The 27830-nt window shown below is 39.2% G+C and overlaps 2 protein-coding genes across 4 annotated transcripts in view; one reads left to right on the forward strand and one right to left on the reverse strand.

The window, feature by feature from the left end:
- The window catches only part of LOC124614314 (replication factor C subunit 5), an 81436-nt gene extending 62379 nt beyond the window's left edge, over positions 1 to 19057 (reverse strand). The window contains exon 1 of the mRNA XM_047142933.1: positions 18910 to 19057. Within this exon, the coding sequence (XP_046998889.1) occupies positions 18910 to 18959 (50 nt within the window). The 5' untranslated portion in view covers positions 18960 to 19057. The remainder of the gene's footprint in view (positions 1 to 18909) is intronic.
- Positions 19058 to 19155: 98 nt separating this feature from the next.
- Positions 19156 to 27830, forward strand: part of LOC124614346 (cytochrome c oxidase assembly protein COX18, mitochondrial) — a 74809-nt gene continuing 66134 nt past the window's right edge. For 2 of the 3 annotated variants that reach the window (XM_047142935.1, XM_047142936.1), the window contains exons 1-2: positions 19156 to 19844; positions 22859 to 22996. In XM_047142935.1, the coding sequence (XP_046998891.1) occupies positions 19416 to 19844; positions 22859 to 22996 (567 nt within the window). In that variant the 5' untranslated portion in view covers positions 19156 to 19415. Of the gene's footprint in view, positions 19845 to 20258; positions 20381 to 22858; positions 22997 to 27830 lie in introns of those variants that run through there. The other variant, XM_047142937.1, reaches the window with a different exon arrangement.

A 27830-nucleotide genomic window follows, 5' to 3' on the forward strand; every position in this document is an offset into this window, starting at 1 on the left:
CTGATTATTCCATCTTTTAGGGCCTGTTTCGCACTCGAAAAGCAAGATAATGACCCAGATTTCTGTCCATTTCAGTACAGTTTTTGCCTATGCCATTTGCAGGATGAAGGTGATTTCTTATACTGCAAGCCTTTGACCAAATTTTCTAATGAGTTTTATTCAAAATTTATACACTGGATGAAACCAAACCTGGGATCCAGGAGACTACCTGCAGATCACAGTGACAACCTACTTGTCATAGCACCTAAAAATGTCGATACCACACCTACTACCAATTCGTTGCCATATGGGTCATTCTCCCGTACAAGTCTCCAGTGCTCGACTTGACTCATGCAACCATCCAGCACATTCTACTCCAGTTATATTCAATTCTATCATACAAAGGGCCACCTGTGAAAGCAATCTTGTCATATATACCAGCTCCACTGTAATTTTTATACAGCCTTTTATGTAGCCATTACCACCAACAGCTATTCATCAGAACAGATAGTTGGTGATAAACTGTCCCCAAGAGCACAGCTGGCCACCCAGTGCTTCATTCCAATGGCTGCTTCACGATCCATACCATCTGGATCCAACACGTTTCTCTGTATTATACATGTGAGATGTCTTTCAAATACATTCTTTGATCCCATAATCCTCCTGGCCTCAATCATTTCTAGCTCATGCACATAGCCATCTCCACACCTGCCCTATGACCCTAACTCATTCATACTGCACATTTGTATTCAGTGCACCTGCTGTCTCTCCATTCCAATCTTCAGCCACCCCCCCCCCCCCCCCCAACCCTGCCTCTCATTCCCTATATCCTTTCTCCCTTTTCCCATGCCAAACGACACAACCCCTCACCCTGGCCAAGCTGTAATGTTCACACAGTATAGTCAGCCAGTATGATGCAGGTACACAATGGTACGTTTTTGTCTCCAAAACAGGATTCATCCGAAACCTAGCAATACTCTCAGTTTCGTTTATGTACCTATCAACATCTCAAAGTCTTGTCTATATGGTGAGTTGTTACCTTTACTCCTCCCATTATTTGTATTCAACCAAGCACTCTCCATTATCACATTTTTACCAAAAAATATCATCATAATCCATAACAGTACGTTGGTCTTTTCTCCACAAATGACTTCTTACATGAAGAACAGAAGACGAATGTTCTCAGCATTACTACCACAAATTAAATAAAATGGTGAAGGGGACCGATGTGCAGCAAGAATTATGGAATCACAGACTGTTTGAGAGACCAAAAAAATAGAAATCGCACTAGTGTACTCCAAAACAACCTTCCTTCCCATGCTTTCCATGAATCAATTTGCACTATAATTATAAGAACTACAAAACCATTTGACTGTTCTAAGTATTCAGGAAAAATGAATATAAGACACACAAAATTTTCATTAATATATCACAGTTCTGGCCACAAGCTCAAACAGTTTTTAAAATTACTTTTTATTGTTGGGGTCTTATTAGATCCAACTGTCAATGCTTTAGAGTCCAAGCTGGAGCACAGCTCGAGCCACAAATTTGTGTAAAAAATTTTGTGCCCAAGTATATGTTAGATCCTGAGTTTCTCGATGCGTGAGCCTCCTATCACTCAAAAACTGGACTCCTTTCGTATGAGAACAATGTATGGACATCTCATGACATACCTTGACTGGCGCTGCTTTCTGCTGACAATTTCTAGAATTATTTCTAAAGAAACGTCAGTTGCTATCATGAATGGCAGAGCCAATATGATCGCACTGGCGTACTTTCATGCATGTACTCATTAGGTTTCGCTGTTAGCTTTAATTCTGCTATAAATAAATCATGTTTGTTGAGTGAGCACCTTGAAGCCTGGCCCTTTTTTAGTATGTACTACTTTGGAAGATACACCACTTACACATGAGCCAGTAATGCTTTAAAAACTGGCATAAACGGCCAGTTTCCTAAGTCTCTTATTCCTCTAAGTGACTGGTCTCCAAAGTGTTAAGGATTCGATTGGACTAATGAAGTTAAAGGGACCAAACTAAAAGGTCATTGGTCTCTCCACTGTATATGTGTCAAGTACGAAAGAGTCATTAGAGAGGAAGTACGCAGAAGGCATAGTCCATGTCAATTCAGGCAGACTAGGAAAAAATCTTACCTTCATAGTAACGGATGTTATTGAACTTAGCATATGTTAAAATGAAAGACTAAGTAAGGAACACACATTTTTTTCAGAATGAGTATGTCGTCGACGTACCGATGTCCAGTAGGGGACGCCGTTTTATAGAAACAGCAGGTTGGCTCTAAACAGCCATCCCGTAGTGCGACAAGGTCGCTCGCACGTAGGACACCTGAGCTTTTCGTCCAATGCTGCTGCTCGCAAATCCAGAAGTCGCTTGCTGTTGGTCGCTTCTGTTGCTCACGTAGGACATGGCCTAATGCCTATCTCTGTGGTTAACTGATTCAGGGTATTTAATTCTTCCTCTACTGATGCAAAGTCTGCACCATGGGAGGTTTCACCTTGTTCATATACTATCATTGTTGTTGTTCTTTCAAAACATTTAGAACACAAATCTGCATTGAAACAGAGTCTTCAAAATGAGAACACTTATTTCCAACCTGAACTAAGACTGTTTTGTTGTTTGTCTTACATATCACTCTTTTAAGGATAGCGGTATACAAATATTCAGCACACTTCACTCTCCTGTGGCCCCAGTCAGAAGACATTTCAAACAGTCCTTTTCACAAAACACACTGCAATTGTGTCAACTGGCAAATTCCTCACGAAAACACAGAACTCACTCGATGGTCTCAGGTTTCTTATAAGCCTCTTCAGTAAACAAATTGACACTGAACAACTACAAAACAGAAACTTGCAATGAAAAACCACGACAAAGAAACTGACAAGAAACTACAACAAAGTGTAAGAAATATCTTTAACAAAGAAAGTGATAAGAAGTAACTGCAACAAAGAAAGTGATAAGAAGTAACTGCAACAAAGAAAGTGATAAGAAGTAACTGCAACAAAGAAAGTGATAAGAAGTAACTGCAACAAAGAAAGTGATAAGAAGTAACTGCAACAAAGAAAGTGATAAGAAGTAACCGCAACAAAGAAAGTGATAAGAAGTAACTGCAACAAAGAAAGTGATAAGAAGTAACTGCAACAAAGAAAGTGATAAGAAGTAACTCCAACAAAGACAAAAAATAAACATTGTAACAAAGAAATTGGTAAGAAACAACTTCAGTGATGACACACATTATCCTTGAAAGTTAAAAAAAAAAATTTTTTAAATAAAACCTGTCCAACTTAAAAGTGGAAGCTCTTCTTTACAGAGAAAGGTACTAATCAACAGAAAAATAAATTAACTTTTCTGCATTGGCATTTTTGGAGGGAAAAAAAAGAGCAAATTATAAAAAAAATTCAAAAGGTGACAGTAAAAGACTTTTCCCAAAATCTGCATCTTCAAAATAGTAATTGCAGTGTTATCTTTGGAAGGCTGTATCTCAGGGCAGGTTTTTTTCGTGGTTTTCTTTTTTTTGAGGGGGGGAAAAAAAAAACCCTCATGTTTCTTACTTACTCCTGAATTTTAACATTCACTATATTCAATAACACCCGAAACTATGAAGGTGATACAGATTATGCTGTCACAAGTTTTTGAAATGTGATGCTACAGAAGAATACTGAAGATTGGATACTGAAATGAACTGGGCCAAAAAGAAATTTAGCTCATAACTTGACCAAAAGAAGGGATCAGCTGATAGGACACATCCCAAGGAATCAATGGGGATCAGCTGATAGGACACATCCCAAGGAATCAATGAATCATCAATTTGGTAATGGACAGAAGTACAGGATGTAAAAACTAGAGCAAGAACACGGCTTGACTACAATAAGCACATTCAAATCAATGCCATCTAGGAATATGGCCTTTTCACTCTCTCTGGAATTGCTTGTGGCGTAAATGCTAGGGGTGATAAACAGAAAACTTTTGGTTGTTACTTTTCTGTCACAGACTTGTGGTATGAAGAACGAACTGAAATATGGAAAAGGTATTATAATCGTTATTATTATTACTGCTTCAACATTAAAATATACCACAGAGAGGCAATTACACTATTAAAGAAACAGTCAGTACATTTTCTTTTTCATACGATGAAAATATGATGATAGAATGAATAAGAGTAGTTCACTGAGAAAATTTTACACCGTTAAGATCATTCTGTGGTAAGTAGCAGCTTTAGTAAATAAACTCATTAAATATTTTTATTTACTTTGGGTGTTAACTGTAATTTATAAACATGACCTACATACATAAATTGCTGTATCATTTTAATGTGACCTCATCCACCATTTTTAAGATGTCTGGGAGCTGCACTTTCATGTACACAACATAGAAAGAACTGTATCTGAATATGATACTAAGACTGGAAAATTAATTACAGCACTTCTTGACCGTCCGCGCCTAAGAAAAGATTAGTTGGGTATTTACTGAATTCGAGTGAGGACATGTCATTACTGAATGAATCTGTTACCCTTATGACTTACCAGGCGAGGTAATGGGAATTAACGTTTGTTACAGGTGCAGTATCTTCACTATTGCCTGGATGTCCTGAATATTTATCTACACCTCCAACATCATGAGAGTATCCTGAGGATCAGAGACAGCATTTGGAACATGCTTTCATCAATTCTGCCCAAAAGGAAAGTATATCTTGTCATGAAGATCATCTGAAGTCAATATCATTCTCTTCTATGAAGAAATTATATGATAAAGTTGATAGTTATAATTTGAATGAGTGGCTTTGTGATAAAAAGGAGACTAGTGTATATTCGCTTTTAATTAGTGAAAACTTAAGTCTCACTGTTCATGTTAATGATCTACAGATTGACTGAATTAGGAACTTCAAGATTTCAGTACAACTAACTAATGTGCTTCATACTGTCAATTTAAAATTTAGCAATAGAAGAGATCAGAATACTAATGAGAGCACTGATTTTGTAGGTATTATTTTGAATCATTTATCTGAAAAGTTGTCAGATAAACAAAAAATGACCACACTTTTGAAAGATTAGGTTTTGTTATTAAAACATAACAACAGGGCAAGATATTGATAGGATATTTTAGTTTTAGGGTCATTAGTTTATTACATTTCTCCTCATTATTATAGGTTTTTAAGAAGCAGTGGAATAATAACTATGCCTAAGTTTGCTATTCTGACTGGAATATGTGGTGGATTTTCTAGTCATCCTACTCTTGATCAAATTTCTACACATATTCTAAGGTGCATAAGAAAGAAAGAGTCATTTTTAACGGAACAAGACTGAACTGTTCTCCTCCTGATGGATAAAATCCATTTAAAGTCACAGATGGATTACAAAAGGGGGAGAGTGGAGTGAACTCTTGTAGATCAGGCCTATAATAGTGGCGAATGTGCATCTACGGCCTAAGTAGAAAGATATTATATTGAAATTGGAGAGCATTGGGTTCAAAGTTGTTGGTGCTGTATCTGATGATAACGCCAACAATAAGAAAGCTGTATCATATGTCAGTGGTCCACCAGAACTTAAAATTAAACATCCACTCTCTTCTCCAGATGTTGGATGTACACCTTTGTATTTTCTACTTGATAGTGTGCACTTTTTGAAGTGTATACATAACAACTGGATAAAAACGAAAGAAGAATTTGTAGAGTTTCCAGATTTTAGCAATGAAATTGATGGTCGTTTTGAATCTTTCAGTAGTTTGAAATCTCTTCACTTGCTTGAAAAGGCAAATTTGTTGGCTGGTTGGTTGAAAAGGGCTGGAGGGGGTGGGGGTGGGGGGGGGTGGGGGTGGGGGGGGGGTGGGGGAGAGAAGACCAAACTGCTTGGTCATCATTCCCTTGTTCCTGTTAAAACAATTGCACAAGAGAAAGAATAAAACAAATGATGAGACGTACAGCACAATACCGAAAGGAAGGAAAAACAAACAAACAACAACAACAACAACAGAGAGATGCAAGAAACAGGTAGAGGATATTAAACCAAGAAAGCAGAGTACCATGGCTGGCTGCACACAAGAATAAAAAGGAGGAGCCAGCCACTCTGCAACACATTAAAATGTCCAATTGAAAAAGACAAGGTGAGATGAACACATGAAGGGAAAAGATGAACACCAAGACAAAAAAATGCAGAGAAAGGGTGACAGTTAAAATGGAGGGAGTGTGGAGGCTGTAATGTCCCCACAGAAAATACCCTCTACCATGCACCAATTAATCATTTTCAATCAAACCATCCACATTCATTCACTTTGGAAAAGTTATCTGATCTGATTTTCTCGTGATATATGCGGCGACAGCTCGACGACGCCAAAGTATTTTCTAGTGTGTTTATTCTTTGAAATAAGAGAGATGCATATATGCATCCTCCATGGTTGTTAGAGTGGTAACTAGGACAGCTTCTGGAGTATCTGTTGAGGGATTGACGTGTTTCCGAGAGATACATATTCTGCTTTTCTTCTCGCTAAAGCGAGCCAATTAACATTTGTGCCGCTAGTGGTTTGTTTGAAAAGAAAGAGACTGTAAAAGGAAAATAATTAAGGCGTGGAATCACCGGAGATCTGGACATGTAATGGAGATGGATTTAATACACAATTTCCTTCATAAATAAGGTTTATGACTTTTTTTTGTTCTGGAGTGAATGAACAAATGAGTTTTTTCTGAATCATTTGATGATCACGTTGGCCCTGTAATTAGTGGGGAAGTTTCAGCTGTGTCGAAGAGAGCCTGCAATCACTGAGTGTGTTAAATCATCCAAAAAGGCTTCGTACACATCTGGAATTCGCAATCTTTCCACCAAAGATCCTATTTGGCTGATTTCACGTAATGAAATATTATATTAAAAACTGTACATAGATAAAGGAGAGAAAGAGAGAGAGCGAATGAAAATCGAGATAATACTAATAATCCTCCATTAGTCTAATTTTTCGCCTGTCTTATCACAGATCAGCCAAGAACTGGGAGGGCCTTACTTTACTGTATAGATTTATGTGTGAAGGTGAAGGGATCTTAAAGGCAATAGATACACGTCTATACAGACAAGACATTACACAGAGATAGCGGCTAGCTGCGTTCATCGTCTATTCTTAGATAAAGAGACGGCAACTTATTATCCGAACATTAAAATGTTAAAAGGCCTCGGACAGAAGGCCAAACGCCCACTCTTAGATGGTACGATAAAAATCCCCCTCACGAATAAAACTTAAAACTAAATCTGCAGTTGAAGTATTGTCGCCCAACACTGAAGGTAGTGGGCTGGGAAAGTTAAAAAGTCCGCCAAAGTCTGCCACAGAGCGGGTAAAAGTGGGCAGTCCAGCAAGAGGTGGACAACTATCATTTGTGAGCCACAGCGACACCGAGGTGGGTCCACACAACAGAGGAGGTAAACGTGTTAGCCATGTATGGCCAATGCAAAGCCGGCAGGGAACCACAGAGACAGTGCGAGAGGCCCGCATGGAGGACTTCCACACATTCATAGTCTCCTTAATGCCATGCAGTGTGTTGTGCGTACTGAGATAATGCCATTCCGTCTCCTAAAGTTGAAAAATGTTGTGGCGTAATAATGATCGCAGGTCAGTTGTAGGGATGCCGATGTCCAGTTTCATTTCAGCGCACACTCCGCTGCAGAGCGAAAATCTCATTCTGGAAACATCCCCCAGGCTGTGGCTAAGCCATGTCTCCGCAATATCCTTTCTTTCAGGAGTGCTAGTTCTGCAAGTTTCGCAGGAGAGCTTCTGTAAAGTTTGGAAGGTAGGAGACTAGGTACTGGCAGAAGTAAAGCTGTGAGTATCAGGCATGAGTCATGCTTCGGTAGCTCAGTTGATAGAGCACTTGCCCGCGAAAGGCAAAGGTCCCGAGTTCGAGTCTCGGTCGGGCACACAGTTTTAATCTGCCAGGAAGTTTCATATCAGCGCTCCGCTGCAGAGTGAAAATCTCATTCTGGATCCATGTAGCCTGTTTGGCCAGCCTGTCAGCAAGTTCATTTCCTGGGATTCCGATGTGGCCTGGGGTCCACACAAACACCACGGAACGACTGGACAATTCCAGGACATGGACGAACTCTTGGATGGGTGCTACCAAAGGATGGTGTGGGTAGCACTGGTCGATAGCTTGTAGGCTGCTCAAGGAGTCAGTACAGAGAAGAAATGGCTCGCCAGAGCATGAGCAGATGCACTCAATAGCACAACAAATGGCTGCCAGCTCTGCAGTGAAAACACTGCAGCAATCTGGCAAGGGGTGCTGTTCAATATGTCCTCGATGAACATATGAAAAGCCAATGTGACCATCAGCCACTGAACCATCAGTGTAAACCACTTCATGGCACCAGTACATGTCAATAATCGAGAGGAAGTGACACCGGTGAGCTGCGGGGTTAACTGAGTCCTTAGGGCCACGTGAAAGGTCCAGGCGAATCTACGGCCTAGGTGTACACCATGAAGGTGTACGTGACTTGACCTTGAGTATAGGTGGTAAAGGCAAGGACTCCACTTCAGACAGAAGAGATCAGACGCAAAATGCAATTATGAGCCCTGACCTGGGCCGCCGATACAGGAGATGAACTGCTGTGGGTGGGAAAAGGAGATCGTAATTCGGATGCTCAGGGGAAATAGGAATGTGTGCAACATAACTGGCGAGCAGTTGTGCACGTCTAACCTTCAATGGATGGACTCTGGCCTCCAGCAGGACGCTGGTCACCGGACCCGCCCTAACGGCCACAGTGGTGCACTGGGTCAGGTAAATGCAACACTGAGGGTGCTGCTGAATCATAGTTAAGGCGGGATTTGACAAGGGCTCTGCAGAACTGCAGCAGCATAAAGCGATGTGCACCCCAGTTGGTGTTGCTCAGGCAGTGGAGGGCATTTAGGTGCTGCCAGCACTTCTGCTTCAGCTGGCGAAGTTGAGGAATCCACGTCAATCTGGCATCAAAAACCAGGCCTAAGAATCGATATGTCTCCACTACAGTGAGTGGATCGTCATTACGGTAAAGTTCTGATTCCAGATGAACGGTACAACGCCAACAGACATGCGTGACACATGACTTTGCAGCTGAAAGCTGGAAGCCGAGGCCTAGAGTCCGTGACTGCACCTTCTGGATGGCTCCCTGCGGGCACCGCTCAGCAACACCAGTACTGGAAGAGCAGTACAAAATGCAGAAATATGGCCACTAAAAATAGAAACACACACAATACAGAGACCTGCAGGAACCCATTCTCCTCGATAGGAAGGGAGAGGGGGGAGGGGGGGGGAGGAACTATGGGAGGCACCAACTTGGACATGGAAAGTACAAAGCAACAGGAAATTTTGGATAAAAATCGGGAGCGGGCCCCGGATACTCCACTCATATAATGTCACAAGATATGATGTCGCCAGGTCGTGTTGTAAGACTTTTGTAAATCAAAAAGGATGGCAACCAGATGCTGGCGACTGGAAAACACTGTTCGGATGACAGCCTTGAGGGAAACTAGATTATCAGCGGTAGAGTGACACTGGTGGAAACCACCCTGGCCTGGACTAAGTAGGCCACATGACTCCAGGGCCCAGCACAACCGCCGACTTAGTATATGTTCTAACAGCTTACAAAGGACGTTGGTGAGGATGATGGGTTGATAGCTATCCACATCAAGTTTGTATTAGCGAGGTTTGTGCACTGGAGTGATGGTGCTCTCCCACCAATGCAATGCAAAGACGCCATCACACCAGATCAGGTTGAAGATGACGAAGAGATGCCGCTTGTAGTCTGATGAGAGATGTTTGATCATCTGACAGTGGATCCAATCTGGCCCAGGAGCCATGTCAGAGCCATGGGCAAGAGTGCTGAGGAGCTCCCACTCATTATAGGGTTCACTGTGACATTCAGTGAACAAGTGATCTTTCCTTTCCATCTGCCGTTTGAGCGTGCAAACGGCTGTGGGATAATTCTCTGATGCGGAGGCTCGCGCATAGTGCTCAGCAATTGCGTTTGTGTCTGTAGATAACACACCACTGATATTAATGCCAGTGACACCTGTCATGGTCTGGTACCCAAAAACACGTCTGATCTTTGTCCAGACTTGGGAAGGTGACGTATGGCACACAATGGTCGAGACGTTCCTCTCCAACATTCCTGTTTCCATCTTTTTACAAGCTGGCGAACGCAGATATGGAGCTGTTCACAAGCTATTAGGTGCTTGAAGGAAGAGTGCCGCTTATGTCGCTGTGGAGCTCTCCAACACTCTTTAATGGCCTCAGTGATTTCCGGCAACCACCAAGGTACTGACTTTCACCAGTGGTGTCCTAAAGAACAAAGGGTCGTGTTTTCTGCTGTAGAAACGATCGTTCTAGTGACCCGCTCAATCACCACATCGAAGATACCATGTGGGGGAGATTCAACGGTGGCAACAGAGGTGAAAGCTTCCCAGTCTGCTTTGTTTAAAGCTCATCTTGGTAGATATCTGGGGGAATGGAACTAGGGGAGTGACAGGAAGATGGGAAAGTGGCCACTACCACCCAAGTCATCGTGGGCTCTCCAGTGGACAGACAGGAGAAGTCCTGGGCTGCAGAGGGATAAATCAGTGCCATGGGCCACATGAAATGTGTGGGGGGCCCCAGTATTTAAGAGGCAGCGGTCGAGTTGAGACAGTAAAGTTTCGACATCTCTACTTCGGCCAGTAAGCACGGTGTCACACCACAAGGGGTTATGGGCGTTAAAATCTCCCAAAAGTAGGAAAGGTTTAGGGAGTTGATGAATCAGTGCAGCCAATACATTCAAGGGTACTACACCATCTGGAGGAAGATATACGTTGGAGACAGTTATTTCCTGTGTCGTCCTTATCCTGACAGCCACAGATTCAAGAGCAGTTCGAAGGGGCACAGGTTCACAACATACAGAGTTCAGGACATAAACGCAAACTCCACCTGACACTTTATTATAGCCGCTACGGTTCTTGTAATATCCCCAATAGCCACAGAGGGCAGGGGTCCGCATTGCAGGGAACCAGTTTTCCTGGAGAGCAATGCAGAAATCAGGTGTAAAGCTTAACAGTTGCCATAGCTCAGCCAGGTGGTGGAAGAAACCACAGCAATTCCACTGGAGGATGATGATATCGTGAGGTTGGGAAGGCATGAAGTGTGCAAGGATGCATGTTATGTCTCAGGGTCTCCTGCTTGCACCGATTGATTATTTGTATCCATTCCTATTGTGGATGAGGCATGAGTGAGATCCAGGTCCTCAGGGCACGCTAAGATCTCCATCTCATTCTCAGATGCAGAACTGGTAGGAAGTTGTGGTGTTGGGGTCACCGGAGGGTCCTTTTTTTTGTTTGCTTGCTCTCTCGCTTCTCTTTAGGGGCGTGCTGGGAGGACTTTTCCGAAGTAGCTTCAGGCATGGAGGAAGACCGCGAAGCTCTTCGTCCCGCAGCTTTTGGCTCTTCAGCCACTGGCGAGTGTCCACTGTGGCATTAGTAGAGACCTTGGGAGAGAGGGTCCCAAGGGACCCCTTCTGCACAAGAGGAGCCGGAGGAGGCTGTTGCTTCTCTGGCTGGCGGAGGGGACCAAAGTCCCCTGCATTTGGGTGGGGGGCAGCTTGCTCCCGAAATAAGTAATTTGGGAGCAAAAAGGGGACTGATGTATTCTGGTGGCCTGGAGGGCCCACTGCTCGTGGCACCAAGAGTGCTACGACTTGTACTTGTGATGGCGATGGTAATGTAGCTGCAGCATATGTGGACGTCAATCAAATGGGGTGTAATTGTTCAAATTTACATTTAGCCTCTTGGTAAGTAAACTGGTCCAGGGTCTTGTACTCCATGATCTTCCGCTCCTTTTGGAGTACTGTGCAGTCTGGACAGGAGACAATGAAAGAAGATGACATACTCTGGAAAGTGTCGTTGCCCAAATAGTTGAATTGCAGGTGGAGATGCAAAGCCATGACGAGAAGAGGTTCAGAAGATCAAATCTAATAGCACTATGGATAACTCATGCATCACGTAAGGTGTCCTTCCCCATATAGCCTGCCCTGCACTTCTGTAGAATTTAGAAAGTGGCAGGTCAACCCAGAAAATGGGACCTGAACTTATAGGGCCAAAAAGTGTGAGACTCCTCGTGGTCATCTCTAACGACAGGCGGGAATACCTCGGACCTATTCTAACCCCTGGATCCGCAGGGGGAGGCAAATTTGTTGAAATTCGCCAATAAAATGTCTTAAATCACTGTATCTATCAACCACGCAAAGGCAGAGCGTAACACTTGCTCTTCATGTTTTTGACCACACAACAGTTATTGTTCTGAAGGAATTAGGTTCTAAACACAATACAGAATACTCAAATGATACTACAACTTTGAATGAGAGAGTTTGCAAGTAGTGGGATGCAGCTAACATTAAAACTCTATTAAAAGGTCAAAGATTATTTAATAAGTTTCAAGAGCCAATAACAAGGAATTCTCAACACATGCTACTGTTCCTACATCAGTTTGCAAATTGGTTAGTGAAGGAAAACTGTCAGAGTGTAATTGCTCTTGGTAAACAAACTGATTTAGCTCTTCATATACCACCCTTGCCTTGACGGTTCTGGTTGGTACTGGCTCACTGAGAGAAATAGACAGTACCTTCTAACAGGCAAGATTCAAACTGATGACATGGAAAGCACATTTGGGAATTATCATCAGATGAGTGGTGGTAATTACCATTTCTCAATTACATAGATTTTAGAGACACAATAGAACAATGGTACAAAGCTATGTGGCATTCACATGGAAGTCACAAAAATTGGGTGATAATGTGGTTTCAATGGAAGATATTTTCTCTAATGAATCAGACATAAATGACCTTTCAAAAGTTACATACAATGAAGAGTTAAATTTATGTGTTAGATGAGGATGCGTGGCCCGTGCTTCATTACCTAAGAGGCTACTGGACAAATTGAGACTTTTAAGAAAAGTAAAAGCAATTATTGAAAAATGTATCTGGCAGATGACAAGGAAGTGAAAGATGACTGAATTCATTTAACACCCGTTACCAGTAGAGATGGGCTGTGTTAACTTAGGATGCTATAGCCTGTGCAGCATTTATATTTTTTACTGCACAAAAATTGCTTACAGAAAAAGAAGAGTTGCTTTTTCAGGAAAGGTGCCAAAGAAATGTATTGTTTTGTGTGTGTCATAGCAACTTGCTTGGTATGATATATTTGTTGGGTAGTGTACGACAAATTACACTGTACATGACGACACTGACTGTATGATTGGTTCTTCAGTCAGTATTCTTTTGAATAATTATATCAAGTGGATTAATTGCATTGTACATATCAATAAAATTACAATACTCAAGATTAAGAGAAAAGGACTGAAGTTTTTTTTCTGTATTTTTAAGCACAAAGAAAAAATTACTGGAATCTCCAAACCTTTTCTTAATTCCTCTACATAGAGATTTGTATCGATATTGCACAGTTTCTCTTAGGTTCTAAAAAGTTTCAAGACAATTTTATGAAGGGGAAAAAAAGACAAACAAGAGAACAAATATACACTAATTAAAGTATCACACTTTCCTTTATATTTTAGGCAAGAATCTGATATATGTGGAGCTCAATATAGGCTAGCAGCTAAAAATATGTTTTGTAATAGTATGACCTGTACTGTTAACATCATGCACAGAGTGTCTAGGCCCTACTCCTTGGTGGCATTGTTCGAATGGCTGTCAACTGTAGTAATACAGAGATGAAGAAGCTTACACAGCATGAATTGGCAGGGAGAGCTGCATCAAACCTGTATTTGGAATGATGACCACAACAGATATATAATGGAGAGGAATCAACAGATTTTAATGGCATCTGTTTCACTTAATTTTTGTGATGTAAGTTTCCATTTCCAGTTTTTAAACCACTGTGTACTACTACTGATACAGATGTTATGCATAATGACAAAATATGGGAAAATGTAAATCTGGATGGCTGGACAATAATTTGAAATTTCATCCTCCTCAATATGAGCCCAGTTTCTTACAAGTGAATTATCTTGCCCAGTTTTAATAAGGATTATGGATGCAATGATAGCTGTCTTGTTGGAGGGAACACCCTGGCATTCAGCTGAAGTGATTATGGTACTGATGGAAATCTTAGAACTGCTTAGCAAATGGGGATCTGAACTCCAATCCTCCAAAGCACTAGTCGAATGTTTTGGATACTGTGTCATGTTGTTTGGTTTTATGCTACACGTGCAGTTAAGCTAGTTAAAGTTCATTTCTGTTTCAGTACTAGTATTTTTATTTAATGCTTTGGTGAACAAGAATGAGTTTTGTAATGCATACACTAAATTTTTGTCAGCCAAAGGATCAATCCAAATGAAGTGGTCCCAGAAAAATTAAGTTGGTCACTAGACCATTTTTAAATATTTTAATTTTTTTGTGTGTGATTACCCTATAACTGAGAAGATCAAAACAGGTTTTTCTTTAAAAAGAAAAAAAAATACTTTTCACCTTTACTGAATGACTGCCATTTTCGTTTGTAAGCAAGCGATGATGTTTCAGTTTACAGACGTTAGCAAAGGTATGAAAATCTCTCCACTGGGTTAAGTTACAACATTGCAATTGACATGATTGTTTTTAGAAAAGTGTCCTCTACAACATTGTATATTACACAAAATACCGTAAATTAAAAAATAACCAGTCAAAATGACCTCCAAAGTTTGGTATCCAAATTTTTAAAAAAATCCACTTTTTAGTAACAAACAAGGAGTGATTTATGAGAGTCAATTTTTTCCTATTTCTAGCTTCCATACACTTCTAGCCACATACAGAGCAAGAACACTTACAAATGTTTCCTTAATTTTTTATGAATTTTTGAAATTTGAAAATTTAAATTTTTTGTAAAGTTTGGCGTTAGTTAGGTTTATTGTCAACAAAGAAGAACATTATTGCAGGGTGTGGCATTGTAGAAGTACATTATTGTTGGGAGTGACATCGTTGTAGTCAGTTTGTTCTGAAACCTCTGAGTGGATGTACATCCTTCATTGAGAGTGTAGAATTTTTATATGCTTTGTTCTGTGTGTAATTTGTAATTAATTTTGAGAGATTAACTGGAATGCAATAACGTGGATGAACAGTGTTCTGTTGGACAGATAGCAAGTGAATTGTGTCACAAAACAGTTTACGGTTCAGTTACTAAAAACTTGAAAAATGTCAATGACAGTCTTCCAATTCATGAAAATGGTTCTAAATGCCTTGAACAAGAATGAATTAAGCTGTGGAATACAAATATGTCATGAAAGCAAAGAGTATCTTTCAGATTTAAAAAAAAAAAAAGACACTAGCTATGGAGTGCCCCAGGGTTCCGCGTTATGACAGTTGCAGAAACAGTGAGGGATGTTCGCTGATGACACTAGCATTTTTATAAAAGGATACACTGAGGATGATCTGCAGCAGAGTGTCTCTAGGACAATAAATGAGACAGGAAAATGGTTAAGTGATAATGCTTTGATCATAAATAAGGATAAAACGGTATTCGTGAATTTCAGTAATATTAAAAGTAAAGCTAGAAAAAGAGTAAAAGCTGAGTTAGGGAACTATGTTATTGCACAAGCTCCATACACAAAATTCCTCAGTATATGGGTGGATGAGCACTTGAGATGGGAAAAGCATCTAGAAGTTTTGAGTAAAAAATTAAGTACATGCTGCTTTGTGCTAAGAATGCTTCAGGAATGCTGCAACAGTGACTCATTGCTGTGTGCCTAGTATGCTTACATGAACAGTTTGCTTAGATATGGTGTGATCTGGGGAAATACATGTATAGCAAAACAAGCTTTCAAACTTCAAAAAAGGGCTATTAGAATAATGAAAGGGGTTCCCTGCAGAGTGTCATGCTGGGAAATATTTAAATGACTCTTCCTAGCTTATACATCTATGAATGTGTATGCTTTCTGAAAACTCAACAGGAATTTTCAACATTAAATAATCAGGTTCATAACCATGAAACAAGGAACAGGGATGATTTTCACAGACACACCCACAAAGGAGCACTCTACCAAAAAAGTGTAAAGTACCAGCCCAAAATACTTTTTAGTGCATTGCCTTCTACTGTAATTTAAGAATTGCATAAATTCAAGGTAGATCTTAAACAATTTTTACTAACACATACTTTTTATAGCATTGAAGAATATCTGAATATGAAAAAGTAATATTACTTATATACACTGATATAAAATATTTGTATTTATTATCCAAGCATTTGAAACAAATTAAAGATAAGAAACTATATTGTAACTGACTACATCCATGCAATGTATACTGTAAACGGATGAATAAAGAGATTGATTAATTGATTTGATGGAGTTAGACAAACTTTGTTTAAATTTCGAGTAAGTTCTTCTGTAACATCATTGTGTGAGTATCATGAGAAGAAATATATTCTAAAGTACAACCACATTTTTGGAAGAAAGTACTGCGATCCACTTACAGTTCATAAAAAGCATATTACTAAAGGTTTAAGGGAAATAAAACTTAAATATTTGTCCTTGTTATGTGAGAGTGAAACAGCTTCCAAAGTGAAACGTAATGCGATTCCTGGAAATTCACTGTGCCCAAATTGTCACCCAAAAATATTTGTTGTGAATCCATTTTTATTACCATAGAACAAAAGCAAAAGCTCCTATTGTTTAATATTGCATTATTAAAAATTAATAAACTAAATGAATATTGGGTGATAGTGTTAACTAAATATATGTCACAATTAAATTTTATTACAATGAAACAATAAACCATTTAAATAGGCAACAGTCATAAGATCAGTTATAGAGTAATGTGAATTATTTCCTCCTTTTCAAAAATTCATATCTTTGTTCACAGTAAGATATCAATGTTGAAATTTTTACAGTACGTTGCTATCATACAGATGTACAAACTGTGCAAAAATCATATTTTTATATTCAGTCCCACGTGAGATAACTAACCCCAAACTTTGCAAAAAATGAAAATTTTCAAATTTCAAAAATCCATAAAACATTAAGGACACATTTGTAAGTGCTCTTGCTCTGTATGAGGCTAGTAGTGTATGATATCAAACTATAGGAAAAAAATAGACTCTAATAAATCACTCCTTGTTTGTTATTAAAAAGTGGATTTTTTGAAAACTTGGATATCAAACTTTGGAGGCCATTTTGACTGGTTGTTTTTGAATTTACGGTATTTTGTGTAATAGACAATGTTGTAGAAGACACTTTTCTAAAACAATCATGTACATTGCAATGTTGTAACTTAATCCAGTGCAGAGATATTCAAATTTTCGCTTGGCCCTAATGTCTCCAGACTGAAAAATCATCACGGGCCTACAAATAAAAATGGCCGCTTCGAGTAAATGTACAAGATAAATTATTTTAAAAAACTGTTTTTAACTTCTCAAATATAGGGCAATCACATATAAAAAATTAAAATATTTTAAAATGGTAAAGTAACCATCACTGGACCACTTTATATAGATTGACCCCAAAATGAATACACATTGTTACATTCTGTTTAACTGTTGACAGTGAACAAGTAAGTGAACAAAGATTCTTGTATGTTGTTCCCTATTATACAAGTACCAGCTGCAAACAGAATGAGCTCATCTGCATTGTCAGAGATCTGAAAATTACATTTATGAGGAACAGGAAAGTCGACACTGTAATTATGCAACCACTGTTATTTGGATTCCTGCATTTGAGAAGCAGTTGCTGACTAATGCTGAAGAAATATCCCAGAATGTTGTGATGTACAAAGCAGAACCTGTGACTAAAGTCTCTGTCTTGAGGGACTGGGGGGGATATGAACAGTAAGCACCAAGAATTGTCCATATTAAAAAAATGAGTTTACCAAACCAACACTTCTGCAAATATGAAAGAAGGCAGAACAGTTCAACCAAGTCACCGAATCATTTTATCTCGGTCTCTACTCTCCAGCCACTTCCATCCAGTAAAAGTGTTTAGGACAGTACTACCTTTCAGTTAAAAAGATCGAAAGTGTCTTCCTCCGACGAACTCTAAAAAAAGATTGGAAAGCAAAACCATCCAAGTAAATCTTTATCAAAATGTAGATCAGCATCCAGGCTACCTGTTGTTCAGCCTACAACAGCAATGATTCCAACCAAGAAAACCCTATTGACTCTGCTCAAGACAGAGCTCAGCCAACATTATTCAGAAGACTGTATAAAATGTGACATAGAAGGTACAGACATGAATCAGATAACTCACCCACAAACTCAAACATTATATGCCACATGGTACAGAAAACCAGATAGAGTAAAATTTGTGTTATGGTTTTCATCGTCTACTTAAAATATTCTAGTGCACATTTAATACATTGAAACAGGATTGTGTTTATACGATTGATTTAAGTCTGTATTAACTTTTTGTAACTTCTGTTCTGCCTTTTATCCTTATGATAGCACGATTTAAGTCATGTTACGTTTGCCAAAGTTCGGTTAAGACGGCCAATGCCGACGATTCGTATCGAACACTCCTCTGCATTCCAAGTTTTATAAACAATGAGGTTTCTGAATTGCCAGTAAAACCCTGATGTCCTTTGAATCGGATGCAAGTCTCCCTTAAATCGTTGGGATCAAGTGATACTACGTAGAAATTTGACTCTTTACATATTCTGTAAGCCCTAAGTACAAAATCAAAAGCCGTTTACAAGAACAAACTATCAATTGGTCACTCATCCAATGAGTGAGTCGCCCACAACTGTAGGCGATGATTCAAAAATAAATTTTGTACAGGGTGTGCAGTTTCGCAAAGATCTATGTGTATATAGCATTACTCCACAATCTAATTCTATTATACTTGTTTCTATATCAAATTTACTTTATTTGAAGGTTGCGTATTCCGTCGAGTATGTATGTGCGTATATAACAAATACAAGGGACCGTTTCCTTCCGTATTTAGAAATTCTCCAGTCGAACATCTTACCATGGCAAGTTTTCTTTCGTCGTTTCCTCGCTGCCTGCTTTTCCTACCATTATAAACAATACTTCAGCACTTCCGAAATGTGGCGGCAAAACTCTCAGAGAAAACTCATATAGACATATACGTAATTGGCGGCAAAGCTAAAACGAAAACCAAAACAAGGAATTCTGAACAGTTGCCTGTCGCTATTGAGCATTTTTTTTTTTTTTTAACCCATCATCATAGTCCTCGATGTAGTCCATTCTGAGGGATCCTTCTATTGTTCATTATTAGTCGTAATAGCATTTTTCGTAAGTGCCAATGACAGAATGCCCTCTCACATCAGTATTTGACCTAGCAGGACATGTTTAGATCACATCGGAGATGTCAGAGATTCTAGCTCGAAGAAGCATTTGTTTATTATTTGTTTAGATGGGACCTTAGTTGTTCTAGGTGTATGTTTGTGAACTTCGCAGAAAAGTATATGTCAACAGCATTTAACGTGAAGTAATAGGTCAATAGTGCTTACAATGCACCATTCAATGAAACTTCCTGTGTCACCTATCGTGGACAAAATGTTTTCACGATATTCGAATTTTTGTGTTTCTAAAGTTGAAAGTGCTGCGTTAAATCGGGCATACAGCGTTTGTGCAAACAGATCTTATTCTGGCGTTGAGTTGGACCATTTACACCAAGAGAAAAAATGTGGGCTTTTCTTGTTTAGTATGGGAAGAAACAAATGTTATCAGCGAAGGTCCCTCTCCTCACAATTTTCACCGGAAATCGCGCCTCATCCTCCCATGGTTTTAAAATTTCTGTCCGAAAGCAGCCCAGTGCTTTTTGCTCAAGAAAAGCTAGTCCTTCTTCACGATCTGACATGTCTACCGTGGTGGGCCACGATCATTTCTTCAACTATCATACTCCGCACAGCAGTAACATTACCACTTGCTGTGTATCAGGTAATGCTGACTCTGTTGTTCATTATAAAGTGCTTTATAACCCATAAGTCATCTAAAAATTATGTAGCTGCTAACTGTGTCAACCGTTGAAAGTAAAAGTAAAGTCTTCACTATAGATGAGGACAGCTCATTAAAGACCATGTAGGGTGATGATAAGGGGATACCAATATTGAATTCGTTGCATACGTGCTAAAATAATTAGGGGCTAATGTATACGTTGAATGAATAGGTAGGGAGGGGGTGAGTGGAGGATGTAGCCTCGGAATCAGAAGGGGATGTGACAACTTTGTCATAATAATGCTCAATGTGATTTTGCCTGTTCATTTTGTTAAAGGCACTGTGGCTTTCCAGATCTAAAATAAAATATAGAATCTGTTAGTAATGGATGAACAACTTCTCCAGATTTCCTTGTGTGTACACAATTAGCTTAGAAAACAGCTCAAAACTTTATGGTATTGTGTCCAGATTGCAAGACGAACAAGCCACCATGTGTCACCTATGACTGCCTGGCAAATCCCACATTATCCTAAATTGTGGTATGTAGCTCATCCATTTTGGTATCAATGTATCAACCTGTTAATCTCAACCCACAATGTAGTTTCTCCTTTATCTCATTGTAGAATGACTTTATCTATTACTTTGTATTGTGTGCAGGCACATACTGACAAAAAAGTAAACAATACAATTTTTCCCAGTAATACATAAGCACACAAAATTTCTAAAAGTTGTGTTACACACCTTCCATTACCTTCTCCTCCCCTGCCCCTAGTCTCCCAGCACTCCTTCCCGGCATTACAGAAGTGTCCGATTCCACCTGACCCATGACATCACCAGTGTGGCAGAAATTGTAACTTTCAGTATATACAAAATGACATCACTTCACACACACACACACACACACACACACACACCAACAAATGCAAAAAAAAGACGTAATAATGCCTCACTCCAAAAATAAAATAAAACTAATGGGACAGCCGTGGAAAACTGGGGTTTAGAGCGGGGACAAGCTAAATATACAACAACAAAGAAGCACCATATGATCCCGAAACAAACAATATCCAAAAATAAATTACAGCATTCTGCTACACTAAGAAAACCACAGGAATCCGACGTTTCCCTTGATCTATATAGCTCAAAAGATCAATACCTACAACTCCAAAAAGTGGAATCGGATGTTTCCATTGACCCATATAGCTCTATCGGAGTCCTCAGTTCAAAAATACCAAAAAGTGGAACTGAAATCCAAACACCTCAATTAAAACACAACTGACCTACCATAAATATACAACACACAAAATGTCACAATTGCCATAGAATAAAACCAAAACAAAAGTTACTTACCAATAGAAGCCTCCGGCTATATAAGTTGGCCACCACCCGCATACAACAAAACAGAAAAAACATCAATCACACTTAAAAAAACCAAGCAACCAAACTGGTCCTCTCCAACATATTGGAAGAGTGCCTCTCCTCCCTCCCTATAACTGATTTAATTGCCCCCCAAAACACCTCTATTATTTTAGTATAAGCCTCAGTTTCATAATTTTTAAACTAAATACTTTTATTAACTACTGAATGATTATAGCCCCTCTTCCCCAAACTACTTTAAGACGAAAATGCATCAGAAACTATAGTGCTACCCTCCTCAATAGGTTCCTCAATAAAATGTATCAATTGTGTTTTACTACAACTCTGAAAAACTCGAAAAACAGTATTGGCATAACCACTCCCCTAAATAACAGCCCCCCCCCTCCACATGCACAGACCAACATAGGAACTGCCCCTCCCATACTTCCTTTAATCAAACTGTAATTCATTAATTTCAACAACTACTCCGAGCCCATCCAAATTGCCCCTATACTTGACATACTCTGGACAAACCTCTCGACAAAATGAAAACCAGTCCAAAACAGTTCTCTCACTTAAGCCAGTTTCACGCACATAAAAACTTATAGATGACCTATAACAAAAATAATAAGTGAGCAAGTCAATCTGCCTCATTTCTCAAACCAGGTATCGCATCTAATTGACCGACAGATCTTATCATGCCGACAATGCCACATAAACGTACCCCTGGTCCGAGCTGCCGGAGCTCTTGTCCGTCTCATGTTGTTGCCACAAATGTGACATCTAATCTATTCTGCAATAAGTTCAAACATTTGCAGAAATTTTATGACAGACATCGCGTCATCACCCATCTGTGAACATAGTGATATGCTCGCAAATTTTGCTGTCATATCCATACTTAACAACACAGTAATAAAACAAATTAAACTTCTTTCTGCACAACAAACACAAAACCAATAAGACCTAACAAAAACGCCAAACACACAAACAAACAAAAACCCTTAATAACCCACTGAAAACACTTCCACAACCTACATTACTGCACAGACTGTGTAAACTCAGAGCCACGTTAGTGTGGACACAACCAAAACTCAAATAAATCCAATATGGCATGTTAAACTTAGAATGTACACATACACCACAAGAGGGCACCATCAAACTCAACAACACAACATCTACAAACACAACCAACTCAAAAACTCTGCACTGTAGTGACGTCGCGTGAAATCATATGGCTGGAATCAGACACTTACATTGACCCCTCCCTCCCTTACCCCTTTTCTCATCCTCTCGTCCTCTCTCCTCCACCCTAACCCATTTTCTTCATCCTCTGCTCATTGCCCCCTCATGACAGCTCTTGTGCACCCAGTTTCTCCCATATTCATTCTTCCATCCCTTTCACCCACTCAGAAGCCCTCACTCACCGCTTCCCAGCCACATCATTTCTTCATTTTTCGACACTTTCCCCCACCCAACAACTGCTCCCCCTCTCCGTCCCCACCATTGCCATCACTTTGCTGTTTTTCTCATGTATCTACTCATAGTGCACTCTGTCACTTTGCTCACCTTTTGTCCTCCTCCATCCAAATGTAACTTTATATAATTCATGTCTTACTGATATCTCTATTTTTCAGCAAGAATTTATTTAAATAATTTGATTTCAGAATCATGTACTAGCCAGATATGAAAACATACTTCAAGAAATGCCTGCTATTGTAAAGGAATTGAAAGCAGAGACGGCGTACGCTGTGAAAAAATTTCAGTGGACAGAAAAGCAAGCAAGAGTAGTATATAACCGCTCAGTAAGTAGCCATGATTGAATTCTGCTTGGGTGATGTTTGCTTTGTTTCATACGTGGATGCAACATTTTTATGGACTTTATCAGCCCAATCTGAAATTTTCTGCTGACTTTTAATGCTGTTTGTCACCTCATTCCATCCTCAAGATGGGTAGGTGGTTCTTATATTAAAGTAGAACATCAATTAACTGGAACATTTTGGGACTGAGTGTGTTTGGCTAGCTGATTTCTTGGCTAACCAATTGCTTAAAAAAAATTGTATCACTATCATGAGAGCAATATGAAACAGAGAGACAGGTATATGTATTAACCACAAAACTACATATATTTTACACATATGAAGCAGCCCTATAGTTTATAAAAGAAGTCCAAAATTGATTTTTGCTTCAGAACTGATACTTGCTTTTCAGCTACTAAATCTCGCATACCTCTTAAACACAATAACTAGCAAATATAACCTTGTTTTTCAAACCACATAATAGACATCTTAAGGCAGAGAGAAGCTTCCTCACTGGATGGTCCTTTTACAATATGGCTGTCACCATGTTCTTCCTTGTTGTGACAAGGGTCTTAGTCATCAATGACACTAGCAATGATTCCATCAGCCATCAGTGTTATTATAAGTAAATTGATATCAAAAGCATACTCTTTACTCTTTTTTGTTACTTTAACTCTGGTTGTGATGTGCTCATGTGTAATAAAGCATTCTTTCCCAGAGCGTTCACCATAATTATATTTGAAATGCTCAACAAAAAGGTATGGGCCCAGGACCAAGTATAAAAACAATGTTTTTATAAATGTTAAGGAATAGGAGTCGTGCATGGAAATCCGAAGCCTTTTCATAAGTGACACATGACCGATCACTTTTTGGTTTTTGTCAGTTGATTGTTCGCACATATGTACTGCCATTTATTTTATATGTTCAGGCCTAAAAGTGAATAGTTCAGCCCCATCTTGACTTCCAGTACTTGAAAAGGTGATCAGCCAAGAAAATTATTTGATGTGTAAATTTGCTATGAAGGTGTATTTAGTTCACATTGAACTATGGGATGTTATAGAGAACTCTTCTTTGGATCCAACGAAACTAGATGATTCTTGGAAGAAAAGAGACAGAGAACCACATACCTGGATCGTACACTTCACTGAAAAAACAAATTATTCCCACACAAGGGACACAAAATATAATAGCAGAAGCTTGGATGGCCTCGGAAAAGCGTTTAAACGCTCTGGACTTCGACATACAGTGAACTTGCTTAAAACGTTAATCACCAGCAAATTAGAAAAATTAAATTTGGAAGATGACTAATGCAATCGAATCATAATGAGCACATTTAAGTTAAATGAAATGAAGTTTCTGATGAGTGAAGAATTGATAGAAGCGCTGCTCCTTGCTGGATTACCTGACCTTGATTATGGGACTTTGAAACAGTGCCACACATGTCACCAGAGATTCTATTAAAGTAAAACTACTACAAGATGTCAAACTTGAAGATGCAGATGGAAGTGAAGAATCGGCGTTATGTGTAAATAAATAAACTGTATAGTACATCATCAAATGCTTCAAGTGCAACTAACCCAATGTGCAACTAACCCAGTCATAATGCTAAATATTGTTCTAGCACAAGGGAAAAAGGAAGGTCATAAAAAATAACTATAAAGGAAATATAACCAGGAAAAGGTCAGAAAAGAGAGAGCCTTTCTTGCAGCAGATTCTATACAGTCTCATGAAAGGGAGATGTGGAATTTAGATTCTTCTGCCTCGACTCAACACTAATGATGGATGGAAGCTTCATAATACCAAGCCATGCAATAGCTCAGTAGGCAGTGTGGGTGGTGGTGGTTTAGTAGCAAAGACTTCTGGAAGTGGTGATCTGACATTCTATACTTGTGATAACACTGTGGAGGTAGAAGTGTCTGGCATCATTCATATACCTAACTCAGCAACAGATTTGGTCTCATTTAGTAAAATTGTAAGTAAAGGGCATAAAGTGATGTTTAACAAAAAAAGATGAACTCATCTATGATGCAGAAGGTGAACTAATTGCCAAAGCATCACCTAAGAATAGGATCTGTTGCTTGAATACAAGCGAACTGAAACAATGCTGCTACACAAAAGGTATTTTATTCTTATGGCATCGCAGGCTAGGACATGTGAATTGCAGAAGTATGCAGAAGTTGACTGAGATTTCAATGCCGCTAAATGAGGATAATGTGGTAAAAATCCCTGGGAATTATTCATCATGGAAAAACAGTCACATCTTCCATTAAAAACAGAAAAGTTATACTAAAAACATCTTGGATTTAGTACATTCTGATTTGCATGGGCCAATGTAGACAGCATCTACTGGTGGTAATCATTAATTCCTCACATTTATTGATTATTTTTCAAATATAAATTCGTCTATTTTTTGAAGCAAAAGTCTGAGGTCACATAGATATTTAAAAACTTCAAAGTTATGGTGGGAAAGCAGATAGGCAGAAGAATGGAGAAATTGCAGACTTACAGTGGAAAGGTATATGCCAATGACGAACTAAAAAGATTTTTGAATTCTGTCATAATGAACTTTTTTTGCAGTTTCGACAGTGATACAATAGACTCAATCTCAATATGAGGAACATGAAAATCGGAACATGTATTGTGGAGTTCAACACGAGGCTACATCTCAAATGTCAAGCAGAGAACCAAAACCCAAGAGATGCCTGACCATTTTACTTACTACTTAGAAGAAGGATTTCTAAATTAACACATTCATGTCTAAGAATGAAAATAGTGGAAAAAAGAATTCTATACTCTAGGCTGTAATGACACATTTGAAGAGGTACAAGTACCCAGGGAACATGAACCTCTCAAGACTAAGTGGGTATTAAAGATACAGCTTGTGACTAGCAGTACACCAGAAAAATTTACGGCGCCCCAAGTAGTAAAAGGTTGCTCTCAAGTGCAAGGTATTAATTATCAGAAAACCTTCACACTGGTGGTCAGTCATGCATCTATTAGGTATCTCTTGCCTATGGTAGCTCAAGAGAACATGGAGATTGATTGCATAGATATCATCATCCCTTATCTCTATGGAGACTCAAATGAAGAAACATATGCTATTCCACCAGAAAATTTTGCAGCTCTTGGAAAAGTATGGAGGCTGAAGAAAGCTGTTTATGGACGTAAACCGGCTGATCAGAATTGGAATCAAAAAATTGACGAGGTTTAATAAAACTGAAGCTGACAACATCAGACACTGAGGCATGTTGAGCCAGGTGTAATTAATATTAAACATCTGACTTCTGAAGTAATGTTAGCACATACTGTTACAAAACCCTTCAGTAATTAAAGGGAAATTCATATGAAATTGTGGCCTTGTGAAATAAATGAAGGAGTAGCTGTATATTTGAACGTCATATTGTGTGTCAATGTCAATTTAAGGGGATGTGTTAGGAAATGTAAATCGATATTTGCAGCACCTAGTTGTTACTGTTACTCTGTGGTTGTTAATGGGTTCATGTGTGTAGTCATAAGTGTACATATAATGATTTTTTGAAATAAAATGTTCTCTCACAAAGCTTTCACCATGATTACATTTAAAGTGCTCAGCAATCAGTAAAAATAACCAGGTTGATTGGCATCACATTTCAACCAGTTTGAATGTTTTCTTGGTCACAATCTTCAAATCCGGAAGATTCTTTTATCAGTCCAGCCATTTCTGGTACTAATTGGCTGTTTAGTGAGTCTGCAGTTACAGTCATCAGCTCATCTGATGGCAGGAACTTATTCCAATCTATTCCTAGGTTAGTGTCCTTCACAGTAGTTCAAGTTTCTGCTGCCAAATACACAGCTGAGAACCTTGGGTGTACACTTCCTGAGGTCCACCCCCCCACCCCTCCACCGCATCCTGTCCTAGACAGAACCATACCTGGCAATGCCTTTCTATAATACCATTTGAAGCTTTCAGTGATCCCATGATCCATTGGGTGGAGGACTGAAGTTGCATTGGGAGGCAGAGAAGGAACTTTAATCTTGCCATTTTCTCTTCCCATTGAAAACTTTGAGGGGTGACTTGCGGCATTATCGATCAACAACAAAACATTTCCAGAATTACCAGTCATATGTTGATGCATTTGGACTTCAGAGATAAATAGTGTCAAATAATTCTGTAAAAATGCTTGAATCCATCCACAAATTCTTTTGATTCTTGTAGATGACCAACAATACTTTTTGTCCTGTAAAGCACCACAGATTCTTAAGACTTCCATATGGTCAGCGAGGGTAACCTATGCATTCCGGTAACATTTCCACATACCTCAGCAGTGATGCAAGATTTCCTCACCTTATAACCAGGTGCTGACATTTCTTTCATGGAAACTTGGGCTTTACTTCGCAGTTTCTTCCAGTGTAGACCAGTTTTATCTGCGTTGTAGACATTGCTTTGTTATAGCCTTCATTTATCAATATTTATTGAAACATTCAGCAGCTTTAGTATCAGCTAACTTTTTTCACCTTGAATGTCCACTTCCTTAGTTCCATGCTTAAATTTGAAAATGACGTGCCAGCTTATAGCTGCTTTGAAACTGGTGTAACTCCCCAAGTTTCTTATTCATTTCAAGGGCTTTTTCACAGATCAAACGGCCACTTATTGGTTATCCTTGGCTATGTACCTGAATGAACCAAATGTATACTGAAGAGTCTACATCCCAGTTTCCTGCCATTTTCAACATTTTTCTGTGTAAGGTTCAATCACCACTGTCAAGTTGACTCGCAAGTTTTGTGATGCCACTACTGTTCATTTTAATATCTGATATTATGGTATGCTGAACTCAGTATTCCACAGCTAGACTTGATTCGC

Source organism: Schistocerca americana, chromosome 1, assembly GCF_021461395.2.
Source record: "Schistocerca americana isolate TAMUIC-IGC-003095 chromosome 1, iqSchAmer2.1, whole genome shotgun sequence".
In the NCBI taxonomy this organism is placed as follows: domain Eukaryota; kingdom Metazoa; phylum Arthropoda; class Insecta; order Orthoptera; family Acrididae; genus Schistocerca; species Schistocerca americana.